Raw genomic sequence first — 18,731 nt, 5'->3', positions numbered from 1 at the left:
CTCCACAGCGGAGATTGGAGTATCTGTCCATAGGAACACCTTAAGCCGTACACTCCACAGAGCTGGGCTTTACAGAAGTGTGGCCAGAAAAAAGTAATTGCTTAAAGAAAGAAATAAGCAAACACGTTTGGTGTTCGCCAAACGGCATGTGGGAGACTCCACAAACATATGGAAGAAGGTACTCTGGTCAGATGAGACAAAAATTTAGCTTTTTGGCCATCAAGGAAAATGCTATGTCTGGAGCAAACCCAACACCTCAAATCACCCCGAGAACACCATCCCCACAGTGAAGCATGGTGGCGGCAGCATCATGCTGTGGGGATGTTTTTCATCAGCAGGGACTGGGAAACTGGTCAGAATTGAAGAAATGATGGATGGCGCTAAATAAAGAGAACTTCTTGAGGGAAACCTGTTTCAGTCTTCCAGAGATTTGAGATTGGGACGGAGGTTCACTTTCCAGCAGGACAATGACCCTAAGCATACTGCTAAAGCAACACTCGAGTGGTTTAAGGGGAAACATTTAAATGTCTTGAATGGCCTAGTCAAAGCCCAGACCTCAATCCAATTGAGAATCTGTGGTATGACTTAAAGATTGCTGTTCAGCAGCGGAACCCATCCAACTTGAAGGAGCTGTAGAAAAGTTGCCTTGAAGAATGGGCAAAAATCCCAGTGGCTAGATGTGCCAAGACATACAGCTGTAATTGCTGCAAAAGGTGACTCTTCAAAGTATAGACTTTGCTGCTTGCGTCACTTAAAAAAATACATGTAATCCGTTAAACACTTAGTACAATTTGTATGGCCTAACGTGTGTTTGTTGGGATAGCAGTTGGGCTATCGACTTACCGTTGAGAGTTTGAATAGTAGCATAGCATACATCAATTATGGGATATTGCAACTAAATACTGTAGTTTCTGGTCAGCCTTCCAAGTAAACACTTCTAAGGTAAGATAAGAATGACTAAAATAATGTGTGTGCTACCTTCAGCCGTTCAAAAATATTTGTATGTTAGTGGGGTAAAAAATACACACAAAATATATATTTTTATTTGCATTTCAGAAATGTTTAGTTAAAGCTACAATATATACATTTTTGGGCGGCAAGACCAAATTCACATAGAAATGTGTTATAGATCATTCATTCTCATTAAAAGCAATTCTAAGATGCGGTAGATCTGTTCAATGTGCACTATTTCCATGCTTCCCGTTCTTACGTATCATTTTTGCATCTTTTACTTTCGGTTTTGTACACCAACTTCAAACAGCTCAAAATATTATATTTTTGGTTATGGAAAATATATTTCACAGCAATTTAGATGGTACAATGTTTCTCTACACTACTGTATATGTGCTTGTTTTGTCACATAACCTGAAATTAGGCAAACCATTTGAATTTTTGCAACCAGGAAATGGCAGAGTGATTTCTGTATAGTGCAGCGCAGAGTACCTGGATACAGCCCTTAGCTGTGGTATATTAGCCATATACCACAAACCCCCGAGGTGCCATTTTGCTATTATAAACAGGTTACCAACAAATTTGTAATTTTTTTTGTCATACCCGTGGTATGCGGCTTTCAGCCATTCAGCATTCAGGGCTCGAACCACCCGGTTTATAATTAAATATGTCTCTTCACCCTGTCTAGCCCATTTACGATCAATGAAACAAAACAAAAAAAAATTACAAAATAATTACTTTTTAGCGGGACAGTGAAAAGGACAATGTTGCAGTTCCCCACCTCATCAAAGTCGGCAATGATCTCGTTGAGGAGGCGCAGACACTCCACCCCTTGGTTGTTCATCTCTGTTTGGGAGTAGAAGTCGGCAAAGCCTGGGATGGAGGCGAACATCACACCCACAGCATCGTAAGACTGGGAGTAAAGCTCCTGTGGAACAAAATGTGGGCAATGTATGTTTAAAGAAAGAGGGGCAGGGAAAAAGCCATTGAAAATTACATATAATGGAATTCTAACAATGTCAGGTAGTTATATACACTTATTTGGAAAAGGTCAAGGATGGAGGGGACATGTGATTTGCTCATATGATTTAAAAAACGAATCAGGAGTAGGCAGCACCATAAGTAAGTGAGTAAACTGAGATATGACTAAGGAGTTAAATCAGGGCATTTTTTCCATAAATAGACTTTAACAACGGTAGAATTTTAATGGCACATAATGCCTAAAAAATGGCTGAAACTCTTATGTTAACATTTTACTGCAGTGGGCTAAATCAGGGTCACACAGAGTGTTTCTTGGTAGTCTTCAACAAATCTACTTTGAAACAAAAGTGTAAACCTCACACACATGGTAATGGGCTTCAAAAAATAAGACACCTGTACCATGTCAGATATAGAGATATATACTCATTTTTGAGTTTGCATCCCAATATGACATTTTATATACATCACAGAAGACTGAAATATAACAAAACCGTTCGACAATGAAACACTGGATTTGTAATCATTATAATTATTAATAATGAAATCATTAAAAATATGAATGGCATTCCACCCATGAGGCGATTTAGTAATTTGACTGCAGGAAAGGGGTCTAAGTTCATTTTAGTTAGTCTTGTAGATTAACAATACTTGGTCACACATCTAGTTCTTTAAAAAAATATATATATATTTAATGTTTAAAACATACAATATACTTGCAGTGAAGCCACTCAACAACTACATCACATTAGTCATCTAACAGACTCCCATCCAGAGCGACACACAGAAGCAACCAGGGTCAACGCCCAGCTCAAGGGCACGTCGACAGATCTAAAATGTTGTTTTTTTTAAAAACAGGGACCTGAACCAGCGATCAATCAGCCACCGGCCCAAGCTCCCAACTGCCAGCCCTCCAAGAGCTGCCCCTCAAACATCCGAGACCCCCCCCAGAAGAAGTACAAATAAATAATAATAATTTAAAAAATATATTCCATTCCCCACCCCCAAGACCCCCCCAAGACCCCTCCATGCACCGACGACCAACAAAATGAACAAAAGACAAAGACAAAGGAAAACAGAAAACAACAATGAAAAAAACAACAAAGACATCAAGGACAACAAAAATCATAACATATGGCACTATTTACCTGTGTGTGTGTCCGTGTATGTGCACATGTGTGCATTTGAATGAGAGTGTGTGTATATGCACGTGTACAAACACCTGCACGGCACCAGGCTCAGGAAAACCGGCATTAGCTGTAAAAACTAAATCTGCAGAGCTTCAACGATTGAATGCCCCAAATATTCAACATTTTGTTGGTGGCAAGAATTCCATATAATTATTTTAGCTGAAAAGCACGAAGTCTTGAATCTTGCGTCGTTTTATATATCAACTCATACATCCTGTACCATGGAATCGGTACATCAAAAATCTCTTCCCAACTATTTTGCAATCTGTATGGCACAGCTGTCAACATCCTGGTCCTCAAATTGAGCTTATATATTCTTATTTATGCTATTTGTATTCCTCCGCCAGTTTTGTTTTCTTATATTTGGCAGACAGACCAGTTCCCTGCCTCCTCTGGCTGCCGCCTGCCTCCTCCATTTTTGGGGTAATGCTGTAATCAATTGGTTGTACTCTGGGATTGAGCAGACCTTCCCATACTGTTCTGATAACTACATGAAGGACATAACTCTACCATTCCAATTTACAATATAATTTAAAAACAAAATACCCTTTCAAACATCTTTCCCATAAATACAGGTATTTTATCAACCAGCACATTTGAGTTCAGCTATAATATTTGTTGTAATATTTGTTCTATCTCTTCAGGGGGATGAAATTGAAATTGTAACCAGCTCTGCAATGCTTGTTCGAAAGAGAGATACTTTGAAAAAGTATAATTTTCAATTAATGAAAAATGACACATGGCAATCTGCACAAAGGCAAAAAGGCAGTTTTTAAACAACGGATGAGCTTTTCTTAGTAATCTACTTGAGAACCATTAGGGTACAAATAAAACTTTTGAATAAGTGAAGCTTTTAGGAGAGAAGTTTAGTGCTTTTATATTTGATAATCTCAAACCACCCAATTCATATTCATTATATAGATAGGCACGCTTTATGTTGTCTGCTTTAGTGTCCCAGATAAAGCAAGATATTTTTTGCTCATATGATTTGAAAAACAAATCAGGAGTAGGCAGCACCATAAGTAAGTGAGTAAACTGAGATATGACTAAGGAGGTAATCAAGGCAATTTTTCCATAAATAGACAGGTATTTACCTTTCCATTGTTGCAGGATCTTGTCTATTTTTACACGATTTCTATTGAAATTCATTGTGGAGAGCTCATTTATATATTTTGTGATATGAATATCATGTATGTCTAGTTCACCTTTAGCCCATTTTATAGGTAAACTGCAGGGTAATGTAAAATTTGTATTTTTTAAAGATCCAATACGTAATACTGTACACTTATCATAATTAGGTTGTAGTCCAGAGAGTCATCTATATCTTCAATGAGACATTGCAGGGATCTAGCTAATATAAAACTTGAGTCATCGGCATACATGGACACCTTTGTTTTTAAGTCTTGGATTTCTAATCCTCTAATGTTGCTATTTGATCTGATTTTAATAGCTAGCATTTCGATGTCCATAACAAACAGATATGACGACAGCGGACACCCTTGTTTAACTCCTCTTGACAATTCAAAACTCTCTGAGAACTAGCCGCTATTTACTATTTTACACCTGGGGATATTATACATTACTTTTACCCATTTTCTTTTTCCTGTCGGGTTAGAATTCTTTTGTGAGGTAGCCGGATCTTTCCACGATGGAGTATGTTGTTCCTCCATAGCATAACGCTGTTGATACTTCCCTCAGGATTTCTTTAGTATCCAGGTTGACTCTGAACTGCAACCAGTTGTTTACAAATGTTTTTAACGATGCGTCTTTTCCACGACAACCAAATATGTAATCCCGAGTTACAAAATGCAACAAAGTTGCTTTCGCTATTTTGTTTGTAATCAACAGGGCTGTGATAAAAGTTTAAGTTAGTGCTTCCTCGAATACTTGCTCGGAAAGCTCAATGTTTTCCAGTCGTATGCTAATCCGTTTCACCAACTCATCTAGTTCTACACTTGCCCCTAAGCAGGAACGCAAATTATGAGGGACTGTCAAATCATCACCAATAGGGTGCAATGTTAGTACATCACAAATATGCTAGTTGATGTAAAATGTAAGGCATTCATTCAGATAGACTACAATAGCTATACATGTTAGCAGTCCTTTTAATGATACTACATTCAGAATTAATTTATGCAGTAGTGGGTCAAAGTTCAAGCTTATTAAACAATGGTACTGTAAATAATTGTGTTAACTTAGTAACAGGTTATGTATATTTTTCATACGTGGGCAATTGAGCAATTATGGTTTAGTTCATGAATCTCTGGCTTAATGAGATTAATTAGTTAAAAATGTAAAATGTAAAATGTTATTTAGTGGATGCTCTTTGCTCCTGTCTATACAGGTTTTAGATAACCTATACAATTTTGCTCTATAAATTAAAACATAACTATTTGTCTTTTATTTGTCTGATACACCCAAAAATGTTTTTGACTTGAACTGATTAATTGATACATAGTCTCTCTCTCTATCAATCTATCAATCATCCATGAAATCAACCCATTGCGCTCCATTCTTGACTCCCTGGTTTGTAGATTTGCATCTAGGGAAAACTTCACGCCTGGGACATAATTGTGTCTTCTTTGCAGTGGCGACGTGTCATTCAGAGCAACCACTATCCAGCAAATGCCGCTGTTTTGCATATAATTCTGACATTCATTCGCAGAACAATATTATATCATACCAGTTAGCAAATAATGTAAACAAAATCATTGAATTCTGATAAAGAAGCATAATCAACTCCTCCATATCATATTATTGTTTGCTTAAATTGTCTTTGAGTAAGGCAGCTTCAGAATGCAGCTGTTTCAGCCTCTCTCCATGCCTTCTGGGCAGCCAGAGAAACCACAGACCGTTGGCGTTGTTGATCTTCTCTGTTTTCGTTTGATTTGCTTAAAGGTGATGTCACTAACAACACAGCAGCACCTACTGGGAGAGCTGACTGAGGACCAGGCACGTTCTTCTGCCCGCTTGGGTGCCCCTTGGCAGTGCCAGTCCAAGAAGGCTCAAGGTAATTGGTCACAGATAAATCAACGTCTTTCTCTGTTAACTTTGATTGGACTGATGTGTGTCAACTTACAGGAGCTGAAAAGTTATCATGAAACACAAATCATGTTGATAATCTTATCATTTTCTAAATTAGCGTTCTGAAGGAAATGTAGAAATAAAACGTCTCGGTGCTCATCAGCCACTAAACATTGAAATTAGGCCACCCGTTAAAATAAAGCAAACTGGTAAAGAAGATTCAAATATGGTTGGAAGCAGTTGCTAATATCTGTTTTGAGGCAGATATATGGCGACGTGTCTTGTTCTTAATGTTTGATGTCAGACTGTAATACCCATGGAACTGTAACTATGCAACAGATGAAGCGAGGGGGTGACTTTATAAACTTTGTTGCTTTATTCTTCACCGGAGAAGCTTGGTACCAGAACGGTGTTTTGGCTGTGTCCCAATACTCTAACAATGTAGCAATATTGTAGACCAGGGTTCCCCAACTGGCACCCGTGGGTGGTTTTATTTGGCCCCCCAACCAAAGTTTTCTGAGCAAAAAACTGTGTCATTTGTTTATTTTTTTTTTAAATGTTCATTATTGGAAATAAAAGACTGTAAAAACACCAGGAAATCAGCTCCAATTGATTTTAATTTTGGAAATCTGTTCCCAAGTATTCCCACGCATAATAGAGAGATGTGATTGTATACAAATGTAAGCAAGGTTTGAAGTAATTATGTTTTAAACAAATATTATATATACATATATATATATATATATATATCTCTCTTTGGGATTCTTGCGGTTAATTTGCAGTCTAGAAATAATTTTTTATTATGTTCCGGCCCACCGACCATCCGCTCAAGAAATAAAATCGTCCCGCGGCTGAATCTAGTTGATGATCCCTGTTGTTGACCCATGCTGAATTTGACTATGGGAAGTAGCCTACACAAACTGATCATAACCAAAGATGATCTATATATTGCCATAACCAGAATGTTATAACCTTTTTGTGTGTCGAGGTTTTGATGCATATTAGCTTTTTTGATTGAGTTTGCACAACCAATATTTTCATGTTAAAATTGCCACTGCGTCTTTGACCCCCAACCTGGTCTCAGAGCATTTTGTATGATTCTGTATGTAAATCCGAGACACTCCATTTAGTATGATATGTTACATTTCGTATGGTATGTATTATTTGTGGATGTTACAAATTACAATTTGTATTACCGTAAATTCCGGACTATAAGCCGCAACTTTTTTCCCAGGCTTTGAACCTTGCGGCTTAAACAATGACGCGGCTTATATATGGATTTTTCCCTCTTTCAATTTTTTCCTCTCCAAAAAAACACATTCTGTGACGTGCTCAGTTTTTTGGCGGCATGAAGCTTTCATTAGACCAATGAAATTGCCGAACGGGTTATGGTCAAACAACTTTTTTGTTTACTGTTTAGATTAAATTGAGCGCTCTCAAACTTCCCATCATTCTGATTACGGTAGTCATTTTGTCACCCTCATCATGGCAAAGACACGGAGAAATGCATATGATGCAGCTTTCAAGTTGAAGGCGATTGATCTGGCTGTTGGAAAAGGAATTAGAGCTGCTGCACGGGAGCTTGGTCTTAATGAGTCGATGATAAGACGTTGGAAACAGCAGCGTGAGGAATTGACTCAGTGCAAAAAGACAACTAAAGCTTACTGCTAATTTTTATTTTTTGTTACAAGCCGTGTTTCGTTAAAGCCTATTTATTTTTGTTACAAGCCGTGTTTCGTTAAATCCTATTTATTTTTGTTACAAACCGTGTTTCGTTAAAGCCTGTGTAAAGTTCATTTGTTTCAATGTACCGGTAGGCACCTGTGGCTTATAGACATGTGCAGCTTATTTATGTTCAAAATAATATTTTTTTTATATTCAGGTGCACTTAATAGTCCGGAAATTACAGTATATGTTACGAATTTACAAAACATACAATATGTTACAAATCTGTAAAACGTACAATATGTTACGAATTTGCTAAATGTATATGTTAAGAATTCTAGCTAGGTGGCTAGGTCGGTAACGTTAGCTAGCTCGCTAACTTTAACTAGGCTAGGGGTTAGGAGTTAGGTTAAAGGGTTGGGGGAAGGGTTAGCTGAAAGATTTAAGGTTAGGGTTATCTAACATGCTAAGTAGCTGCAAAGTAGCTAAAAAGTAGTAAGCAGTTGAAAAGTTGCTAATTAGCTAAAATGCCAATCTCCCTTCTTTCGTTTTTGCCTTAAGTAACCATCTGATGTAACCATAAGAAACATAAAATATCATATTAAATGGAGTGTCACAGATGTACATACAGAATGATATGAAACGCTCTATGACCAGGTTGTATGTGTTTATATGTATTTTTTTGTATGTGTTTAAGGTTAAAATTCAAGTGTGAATTCAGAGGTAAACCCTGTAAATAAATAAAAACGTATCTTCTTCAAAACTTTCCTTTCACATTCGGAAGCCTTCAACACTGAGTCCCTGACTCATATATGGGGATGTGTAGAACAATGGGTTATCTCCCACCAACTGACATGTTATTACCATCAAATTAAAAGCAGGAAACACTAATAAAAGTGTGTCTTGTTTTATAAAGCTTTCAGGCTGACTGAATCTAACTCTCGCTGCACTTTGTGGAAGCATCCTGAAGGCCGACCGTTCAGACCACCGCCACCCTCTTTCCGCGTTTCGGTCTGAAGTTTTTCGGAAAATCAATTACGGCTCTCAAAGGGCATATGTAATTAGCATACATTGAGGTTTATGGAACCGATTGTGATGAATGTTTGACGACAGCTCTTGATAGGTAAATATGTCGATAGTGTCATTTTGGTTGAGTAAAGAAGTGAAAAAAACTCCTCTTCATGCTCCAAATCACAAATGTAACGTAACTTGAGTTTGGTTCAAGTAGAGGTAAACCAAATTAAACTGGGTTGTGTATGACCCCCAACACTGAAATAATATAGAGGCCATTTTTTTCAAAAGCAATTTACAGCAATGCTCTGCATATATCTTATGAGTGGCCCCAGCAAGAAACAAACCAACAATCCTAGCATTGCAAGCACCATGCTCTAGCAACTGAGCTACACAGGACCACACAAGTCATTAGTTATTAAAAAGACCATAAATACGGTACATTATTAAGTTGAACATATCCTGAACAGACGAAAATAAGGTAGAAAAGTTCCAGCTGACCTCATTATCCCGATCCTTCTCCAGGAAATGGCGGGCAACGTGACTTGGCAGAATATTCCGGAGCATGTTCTCGTTGTGTTCCCGGAGCTCCTTCATCTCGTTGATCTCCTCCTTGGCCTGGACACGCCAGAGGAAATCCAGCCGGGCAGTGTATTCCAGCTATGAAGGAAAAATATAAATATCAGGGCCACAATAGGTACAATGTTAAGGAAAGTTCAGATAAAATCACAAATTATTCTGCATCTTCATCAAACCTTGACTAATATTTAGCAGACACTTTTATCCAAAGTGATTTACAGTAATGCGTGCATACATTTTCATGTGGGTGGCCCCAGCGGGAATCGAGCTCACGATCCATAACAGTCCATTGTTGCTCTACCAACTGAGCCACACAGGACCACCACTGAACTGAATTGCATTGAATAGAAACAGAATGTCTCCTCATTCTGTCACCATTTAGAAGGGAAAACTTGGTTTGTGGGGTTAGGGTTAAGGTCAGGATAGTTAGCATTTCATGTGATCATGCCATACAGTAGAACTGTGTATGCCTCAAGAATACAGAATATCACAGATGCCAGAAAAGAGGACAATATATAATGAGAAATAACTATTAATTTGTGTGTGCAGACCCTTATGTGAGGTAAAGGTAAAGTGGATACAAAAAAAACGATTCAGGTAAAATGAAAATAAACATTTTAGGGTGACCCATGAAATTACAGTTGAAGTCAGAAGTTTACATACAGTGAGGGAAAAAAAAGTATTTGATCCCCTGCTGATTTTGCCCAGTGACAAAGAAATGATCAGTCTATAATTTTGATGGTAGGTTTATTTGAACAGTGAGAGACAGAATAACCAAAAAATCCAGAAAAACGTATGTCAAAAATGTTATAAATTGATTTGCATTTTAATGAGAGAAATAAGTATTTGACCCCCTCTCAATCAGAAAGATTTCTGGCTCCCAGGTGTCTTTTATACAAGTAACGAGCTGAGATTAGGAGCACACTCTTAAAGGGAGTGCTCCTAATCTCAGTTTGTTACCTGTACAAAAGACACCTGTCCACAGAAGCAATCAATCAATCAGATTCCAAACTCTCCACCGTGGCCAAGACCAAAGAGCTCTCCAAGGATGTCAGGGACAAGATTGTAGACCTACACAAGGCTGGAATGGGCTTCAAGACCATCGCCAAGCAGCTTGGTGAGAAGGTGACAACAGTTGGTGCGATTATTCGCGAATGGAAGAAACACAAAAGAACTGTCAATCTCCCTCGGGCCTGGGGCTCCATGCAAGATCACACCTCGTGGAGTTGCAATGATCATGAGAACGGTGAGGAATCAGCCCAGAACTACACGGGAGGATCTTGTCAATGATCTCAAGGCAGCTGGGACCATAGTCACCAAGAAAACAATTGGTAACACACTACGCCGTGAAGGACTGAAATCCTGCAGCGCCCGCAAGGTCCCCCTGCTCAAGAAAGCACATATACATGCTGTTGTGGTCAGATGAGACCAAAATGGAGCTCTATGGCATCAACTCAACTCGCCCCAAGAACACCATGACCCCAAGAACACCATCCCCACCGTAAAACATGGAGGTGGAAACATTATGCTTTGGGGGTGTTTTTCTGCTAAGGGGACAGGAAAACTTCACCGCATCAAAGGGATGATGGACAGGGCCATCTACTGTCAAATCTTGGGTGAGAACCTCCTTCCCTCAGCCAGGGCATTGAAAATGGGTCGTGGATGGGTATTCCAGCATGACAATGACCCAAAACACACGGCCAAGGCAACAAAGGAGTGGCTCAAGAAGAAACACATTAAGGTCCTGGAGTGGCCTAGCCAGTCTCCAGAGCTTAATCCCATAGAAAATCTGTGGAGGGAGCTGAAGGTTCGAGTTTCCAAACGTCAGCCTCGAAACCTTAATGTCTTGGAGAAGATCTGCAAAGAGGAGTGGGACAAAATCCCTCCTGAGATGTGTGCAAACCTGGTGGCCAACTACAAGAAACGTCTGACCTCTGTGATTGCCAACAAGTGTTTTGTCACCAAGTAGTAAGTCATGTTTTGCTGAGGGGTCAAATACCTATTTCCCTCATTAAAATGCAAATCATTTTATAACATTTTTGACATGCGTTTTTCTGGATTGTTTTTGTTGTTATTCTGTCTCTCACTGTTCAAATAAACCTACCATTAAAATTATAGACTGATCATTTCTTTGTCAGTAGGCAAACGTACAAAATCAGCAGGGGATCAAATACTTTTTCCCCTCACTGTACGTAATGCTTTTAATATAAAGGTGCATTTTTATGGTGAAAATTAGCTTCCCCAAACGTGAAACTCATGCGCTACTTAAGTATGCCAGTTAGGCTCTAAACCCTTGTAAAGCGGATTGTGCTTAATTTTAAGAAGTTATTTGACCATTTTACTTGTGATACAAACCTTATCAAAACATATAGGCCTATGGGCTGGGCTACATGAGGTGTGCGGATATGATTTGGGGTGGCATGTAGCCTAGTGGTTAGAGTGTTGGGCCAGTAACCGAAAGGTTACTAGATTGAATCCACAAGCTGACAAGGTAAAAAAATCGGTTGTTCTGCCCCTGAACATGGCAGTTAAGACACTGTTCCTAGGCCATCATTGTAAATAAGAATTTGTTGTTAACTGACTTGCCTAATTAAACAAAGGTTAAATTGAAAAAGTAAAAAAAAGGCAGTTTCTTATGCTGGGCATCATTCACAAGTGACAGGCTAATACTGTCACCCATCAGACTATTATTGATTTAATATTGTCTTTACACATATTAAATAATATGTGTTACATTTGTTTTGATTTAGAATGGGCCATTATCATGCACTTGTCTCGAAACAGGGGCAGCTGGAAAATATAATTGTTATCTATGCACTTAAATAGCGAATGGAGGATGCTTTTCCTGTGGTTAATGTTCATGCCAGCCAGGTAGGCTATACTCCTGTTGTAAAGATAAACAATGTGCTTGTCACGACTTCCGCTGAAGTTGGTTCCTCTCCTTGTTTGGGCGGCGGTCGGCGTCGCCGGTCTTCTAGCCATCATCGATCCACTTTTCATTTTCCATTTGTTTTGTCATGTCTTCACACACACCAGGTTTCAATTCCATCATTACATGTTGTGTATTTACCCTCTGTTCCCCCCCATGTCCTTGTCCGGAATTGTTTATTGTAGTGCTTGTGCACGTTATGCTGGTGTGTGACGGGTTTTGTACCCATTGCTTTATTGTGCTGTTAACGATGGCTTTATTTATTAACCTCTATGGGCTAGGTGGGATGCTTGCGTCCCACCTACTCAACAGCCAGTGTAATCCCGTGGCGCGATATTCAAATACCTCAAAAATGCAAAAACTTCAATTTTTCAGACATATGAATATTTTACACCATTTTAAAGACAAGACTCTTCTTTAATCTAACCACACTGTCCGATTTCAAAAAGGCTTTACAACGAAAGCAAAACATTAGATTATGTCAGCAGAGTACCCAGCCAGAAATAATCAGACACCCATTTTTCAAGCTAGCATATAATGTCACATAAACCCAAACCACAGCTAAATGCAGCACTAACCTTTGATGATCTTCATCAGATGACAACCCTAGGACATTATGTTAAACAATACATGCATGTTTTGTTCAATTAAGTTCATATTTATATCAAAAACCAGCTTTTTACATTAGCATGTGACTAGCATTCCCACCGAACACTGCCGGTGAATTTACAAAATTACTCACGATAAACGTTCACAAAAAACATAACAATTATTTTAAGAATTATAGATACAGAACTCCTCTATGCACTCGATATGTCCAATTTTAAAATAGCTTTTCGGTGAAAGCACATTTTGCAATATTCTCAGTAGATAGCCCGGCATCACAGGGCTAGCTATTTAGACACCCAGCAAGTTTAGCACTCACCAAAGTCAGATTTACTATAAGAAAAATGTTATTACCTTTGCTGTTCTTCGTCAGAATGCACTCCCAGGACTTCTACTTCAATAACAAATGTTGGTTTGGTCCCAAATAATCCATTGTTATATCCAAATAGCGGCGTTTTGTTCGTGCATTCAAGACACTATCCGAAAGGGTAAATAAGGGTGACGAGCATGGCGCATTTCGTGACAAAAAAATTCTAAATATTCCATTACCGTACTTCGAAGCATGTCAACCGCTGTTTAAAATAAATTTTTATGCCATTTTTCTCGTAAAAAAGCGATAATATTCCGACCGGGAAAGCCTGTATACGTACAAAGAGAGAGAAAATAAATACATCTCGTGCCCTCGTGCACGAGCGTGAGTCTCAGAGTTCTCTGACCAGCCACTATCCAAACGCGATAATGTTTTTCAGCCAGAGGCTGCCTCGATATCATTCAGCTTTTTCCCGGGTTCTGAGAGCCTATGGGAGCCGTAGGAAATGTCACATTACGGCAAAGATCCTCAGTCTTCAATAAAAAGAGCCAAGATGAACAACAACTTGTCAGAGAGGGCGCTTCCTGTTTGGAATCTTCTCAGGTTTTTGCCTGCCATATGAGGTCTTTTATACTCACAGACACCATTCAAACAGTTTTAGAAACTTTAGGGTGTTGTCTATCCAAAGCCAATAATTATATGCATATTCTAGTTACTGGGAAGGAGTAGTAACCAGATTAAATCTGGTACGTTTTTTATCCGGCCGTGTCAATACTGCCCCCTAGCCCTAACAGGTTAAACTGCTGCGTTGTAAATCAGTTTTTGCTCTCCTGCGCCTGACTTCTCTGCCGCCAGTACGCACCCCTTACATCAGGAAAGTTGGGAAATAAATATAGCAGGCCTAGCCTATAGAAAGCTGATGGGATCCTCGTCCTTTTAGTAGAGGCCATAACTCTGCTTTCTCGCGCAATTGCACAGCCTATAGAAATGTTGCAGAACATGAGCTCATGTCTTTCATGAAGTGTTTGATTAGATTTTCGAATACATTTACATTGATGTCACATTGATTAGATGAACAATAGAGTGCTGTGTACCAGGCAGTTAGCAAGTTTGGTAGGCTACTAATGACAATCAGCAGCATCAGAGCTTGGAGAAGTCTAATTACCGTGACTAAGCGGTCACATGGAATTTGACTGCCTTCATGACTCGTGACCGCGGGTGTGGCGTTAATACGGCCACCGCAACAGCCCTCAGTAAATGTGATTTTAAAAAATTACCAGATACAATGCTATTTTACAGAAAACAAATTGACAACAGACTTTCAGCTCGCTTATAGGGAAGGACATTCAACAAGCACAGCACTTACACAAATTACTGATGATTGGATGAGAAGATTTGATGACAAAAAGAGTGTGGGGGTTGTTTTGTTAGACTTCAGTGAGGCTTTTGACATTATCAATCATAGTCTGCTGCTGGAAAAACATATGTGTTATGGTTTTACACCCCCTACTATATTGTGGATAAAGAGTTGCCCGTCTAACAGAACACAGAGGGTGTTCTTTAACTGAAGCCTCTTCAAAATATTCCAGGTAGAATCAGGAATTCCCCAGAGCAGGGGAATGACATGCCACTGGCTTTGAGTAAAGCCACTGTGTCTATGTATGCGGATGACTCAATACTATACATGTCTGCTACTACAGTGACTGAAATAGCTGCAAAACTTAACAAAGAGCTGCAGTGGCAAGGAATAAGTTAGTCCTAAATATTTCAAAAACTAAAAGCATTGTACTTGGGACAAATCATTCACTAAACCCTAAACCGCAACTAATTCTTGTTGTGAATAATGTGGAAATTGAGCAAGTTGAGGTGACTAAACTGCTTGGAGTAACCCTGGATTTTAAACTGTCATGGTAAAAACAAATTGATAGAACAGCAGCTAAAATGGGGAGAAGTCTGTCCCTAATAAAGCGCTGCTCTGCCTTCTTAACAGCACAATCAACACGGCAGGTCCTACAGGCCCTAGTTTTGTCGCACCTGGACTATTGTTCAGTTGTGTGGTCAGTGCCACAAAGAGGTACTTAGGAATATTGCGATTGGCTCAGAACAGGGCAGCACGGCTGGCCCTTGGATGAATAAAAAAATATCGGTCAAAAGGTTTGGACACAGCTACTCATTCAAGGGTTTTTCTTTATTTTTACTATTTTCTACATTGTAGAATATTAGTGAAGACATCAAAACTATGAAATAACACATATGGAATCATGTTGTAATCAAAAAGGTGTTAAATAAATCAAAATATGTTATTTTTGAGATTCTTCAAAGTAGCCACCCTTTGCCTTGATGACAGCTTTGCACACTATTGGCATTCTCTCAACCAGCTTCATCTGGAATGCTTTTCCAACAGTCTTGAAGGAGTTCCCACAAATTCTGAGCACTTGTTGGCTGCTTTTCCTTCACTCTGCGGTCTGACTCATCCCAAACCATCTCAATTTGATTAAGGTCGGGGGATTGCAGAGGCCAGGTCATCTGATGCAGCACTCCATCACTCTCCTTCTTGGTAGAATAACCCTTACATAGCCTGGAGGTGTGTTGGCTCATTGTCTTGTTGAAAAACAAATGATAGTCCCTCTAAGCGCAAACCAGATGGGATGGTGTATCACTGCAGAATGCTGTGGTAGCCATGCTGGTTAAGTGTGCCTTGAATTCTGAATAAATCACAGACAGTGTCACCAGCAAAGCACCCCCACACCATAACACCTCCTCCGTGCATTCCGTAGGAAATACACATGCGGAGATCATCCGTTCACCCACACCGAATCTCACAAAGACACAGAGGTTGGAACCAAAAATCTCAAATTTGGACTCCAGACCAAAGGATACATTTCCACCGGTCTAATGTCCATTGCTCGTGTTTCTTGGCCCAAGCAAGTCTCTTCTTATTGGTGTCCTTTAGTAGTGGTTTCTATGCAGGAAATCGACCATGAAGGCCTGATTCACAGTCTCCTCTGAACAGTTGATGTTGAGATGTGCCTGTTACTTGAACTCTGTGAAGACTTTATTTGGGTTGCAATTTCTGAGACTGGTAACTCTAATGAACTTATCCTCTGCAGCAGAGGTAACTCTAGGTCTTCCATTCCTGTGGCGGTCCTCACGAGAGCCAGTTTCATCATTGCGCTTGATGGTTTTTGCAACTGCACTTAAAGAAACTTTCAAAGGTCTTGAAATTTTACGTATTGACTGACCTTCATGTCTTAACCTGTTGGGGGTAGGGGGCAGTATTGACACGGCCGGATAAAAAACGTACCCGATTTAATCTGGTTACTAATCCTGCCCAGTAACTAGAATATGCATATAATTATTAGCTTTGGATAGAAAACACCCTAAAGTTTCTAAAACTGTTTGAATGGTGTCTGTGAGTATAACAGAACTCATATGGCAGGCAAAAACCTGAGAAGATTCCTTACAGGAAGTGCCCTCTCTGACAAGATCTTGTTCTTCTTGTCTCTGTTTATTGAAGACTGAGGATCTTTGCTGTAACGTGACACTTCCTACGGCTCCCATAGGCTCTCAGAGCCCGGGAAAAAGCTGAATGATATCGAGGCAGCCCCAGGCTGAAACACATTTGCGCGTTTGGCAAGTGGCCGATCAGAGGACAATGGGCTTTGGCGCGTGCACAAGTCGACTCCATGCTTTATTTTCTTTCGTCTGTTTACCTAAACGCAGATTCCCGGTCGGAATATTATCGCTTTTTTACGAGAAAAATGGCATAAAAATTGATTTTAAACAGCGGTTCACATGCTTCGAAGTACGGTAATGGAATATTTAGAATTTTTTTGTCACGAAATGCGTCGTGCTCGTCACCTTTCTTTAACCTTTCGGATAGTGTCTTGAACGCATGAACAAAACGCCGCTGTTTGGATATAACTATGGATTATTTGGGACCAAACCAACATTTGTTATTGAAGTAGAAGTCCTGGGAGTGCATTCTGACGAAGAACACCAAAGGTAATAACATTTTTGTTATAGTAAATCTGACTTTGGTGAGGGCTAAACTTGCTGGGTGTCTAAATAGCTAGCCCTGTGATGCCGGGCTATCTACTTAGAATATTGCAAAATGTGCTTTCACCGAAAAGCTATTTTAAAATCGGACATATCGAGTGCATAGAGGAGTTCTGTATCTATAATTCTTAAAATAATTGTTATGCTTTTTGTGAACGTTTATCGTGAGTAATTTAGTACATTTTTAGTAAATTCACCGGAAGTTTGCTAGTTCTGAACGTCACATGCTAATGTAAAAAGCTGTTTTTTGATATAAATATGAACTTGATTGAACAAAACATGCATGTATTGTATAACATAATGTCCTAGGTGTGTCATCTGATGAAGATCATCAAAGGTTAGTGCTGCATTTAGCTGTCTTCTGGGTTTTTGTGACATTATATGCTAGCTTGAAAAATGGGTGTCTGATTATTTCTGGCTGGGTACTCTGCTGACATAATCTAATGTTTTGCTTTCGTTGTAAAGCCTTTTTGAAATCGGACAGTGTGGTTAGATTAACGAGAGTCTTGTCTTTAAAATGGTGTAAAATAGTCATATGTTTGAGAAATTGAAGTAATAATATTTCTAAGGTATTTGAATAACGCGCCACAGGATTCCACTGGCTGTTACGTAGGTGGGACGATTTTGTCCCGCCGACCCTAGAGAGGTCAAAGTAATGATGTCGTTTCTCTTTGCTTATTTGAGCTGTTCTTGCCATAATATAAACTTGGTCTTTTACCAAATAGGGCTATCTTCTGTATACCCCTCTACCTTGTCACCACACAACTGATTGGCTCAAACGCAGTAAGAAGGAAAGATATTCCACAAATTAACAAGGCACACATGTTAATTGAAAAGCATTCCAGGTGACTACCTCATGAAGCTGGTTTTGAGAATGCCTAGAGTGTGCAACGCTGTCATCAAGGCAAAGAGTGACTTTTTGAAGAATCTCAAATATAAAATATATTTTGATTTGTTTAACACTTTTTTGGTTACTACATGATTCCATGTGTTATTTCATAGTTTTGATGTCTTTATTATTATTCTACAATGTAGAAAATAGTAAAAAAAATAGCAAAACCTTGAAAGATGGTGTTTTAAAATTTTTGACCGGTAGTGTACATTTAACTTCTATGGGCTAGGTGGGACGTGACCGTCCCACCGGCGGGACACACTATTCAACAGCCAGTGAAATAGCATGGCGCGAAATACAAAACAGCAAAAATCTCATAATTTCATTTTCTCAAACAATCAACTATTTTACACCATTTTAAAGATAAACTTCTCGTTAATCTAACCACATTGTCCGATTTCAAAAAGGCTTTATGGTGAAAGCATAAAATTAGATTATGTTAGGACATAAACTTCACAAGAAAAACCACACAGCCATTTTCCAAGCAAGGACATGCATCACAAAAAACAAAAATACAGCTAAAATATTCACTAATCT

The 18,731-nt window shown here is 39.1% G+C and overlaps 1 protein-coding gene across 2 annotated transcripts in view; it reads right to left on the bottom strand.

Annotated features, from left to right (window-relative positions):
* adcy8 (adenylate cyclase 8 (brain)) overlaps nucleotides 1–18,731 on the bottom strand; it is a 302,457-nt gene that overhangs the window by 4,390 nt on the left and 279,336 nt on the right. For both annotated transcript variants that reach the window (XM_014139104.3, XM_014139106.3), the window contains 2 exons: nucleotides 9,321–9,479; nucleotides 1,733–1,879 (listed from right to left, as the gene is read on the bottom strand). In XM_014139104.3, coding sequence (XP_013994579.1) covers nucleotides 1,733–1,879; nucleotides 9,321–9,479 — 306 coding nt within the window. The remainder of the gene's footprint in view (nucleotides 1–1,732; nucleotides 1,880–9,320; nucleotides 9,480–18,731) is intronic.

The sequence above is a fragment of the Salmo salar genome, chromosome 14, assembly GCF_965601325.2.
Source record: "Salmo salar chromosome 14, fSalSal1, whole genome shotgun sequence".
NCBI classification, from domain to species: domain Eukaryota; kingdom Metazoa; phylum Chordata; class Actinopteri; order Salmoniformes; family Salmonidae; genus Salmo; species Salmo salar.
This window is presented reverse-complemented; position numbering and strand designations above follow the sequence as displayed.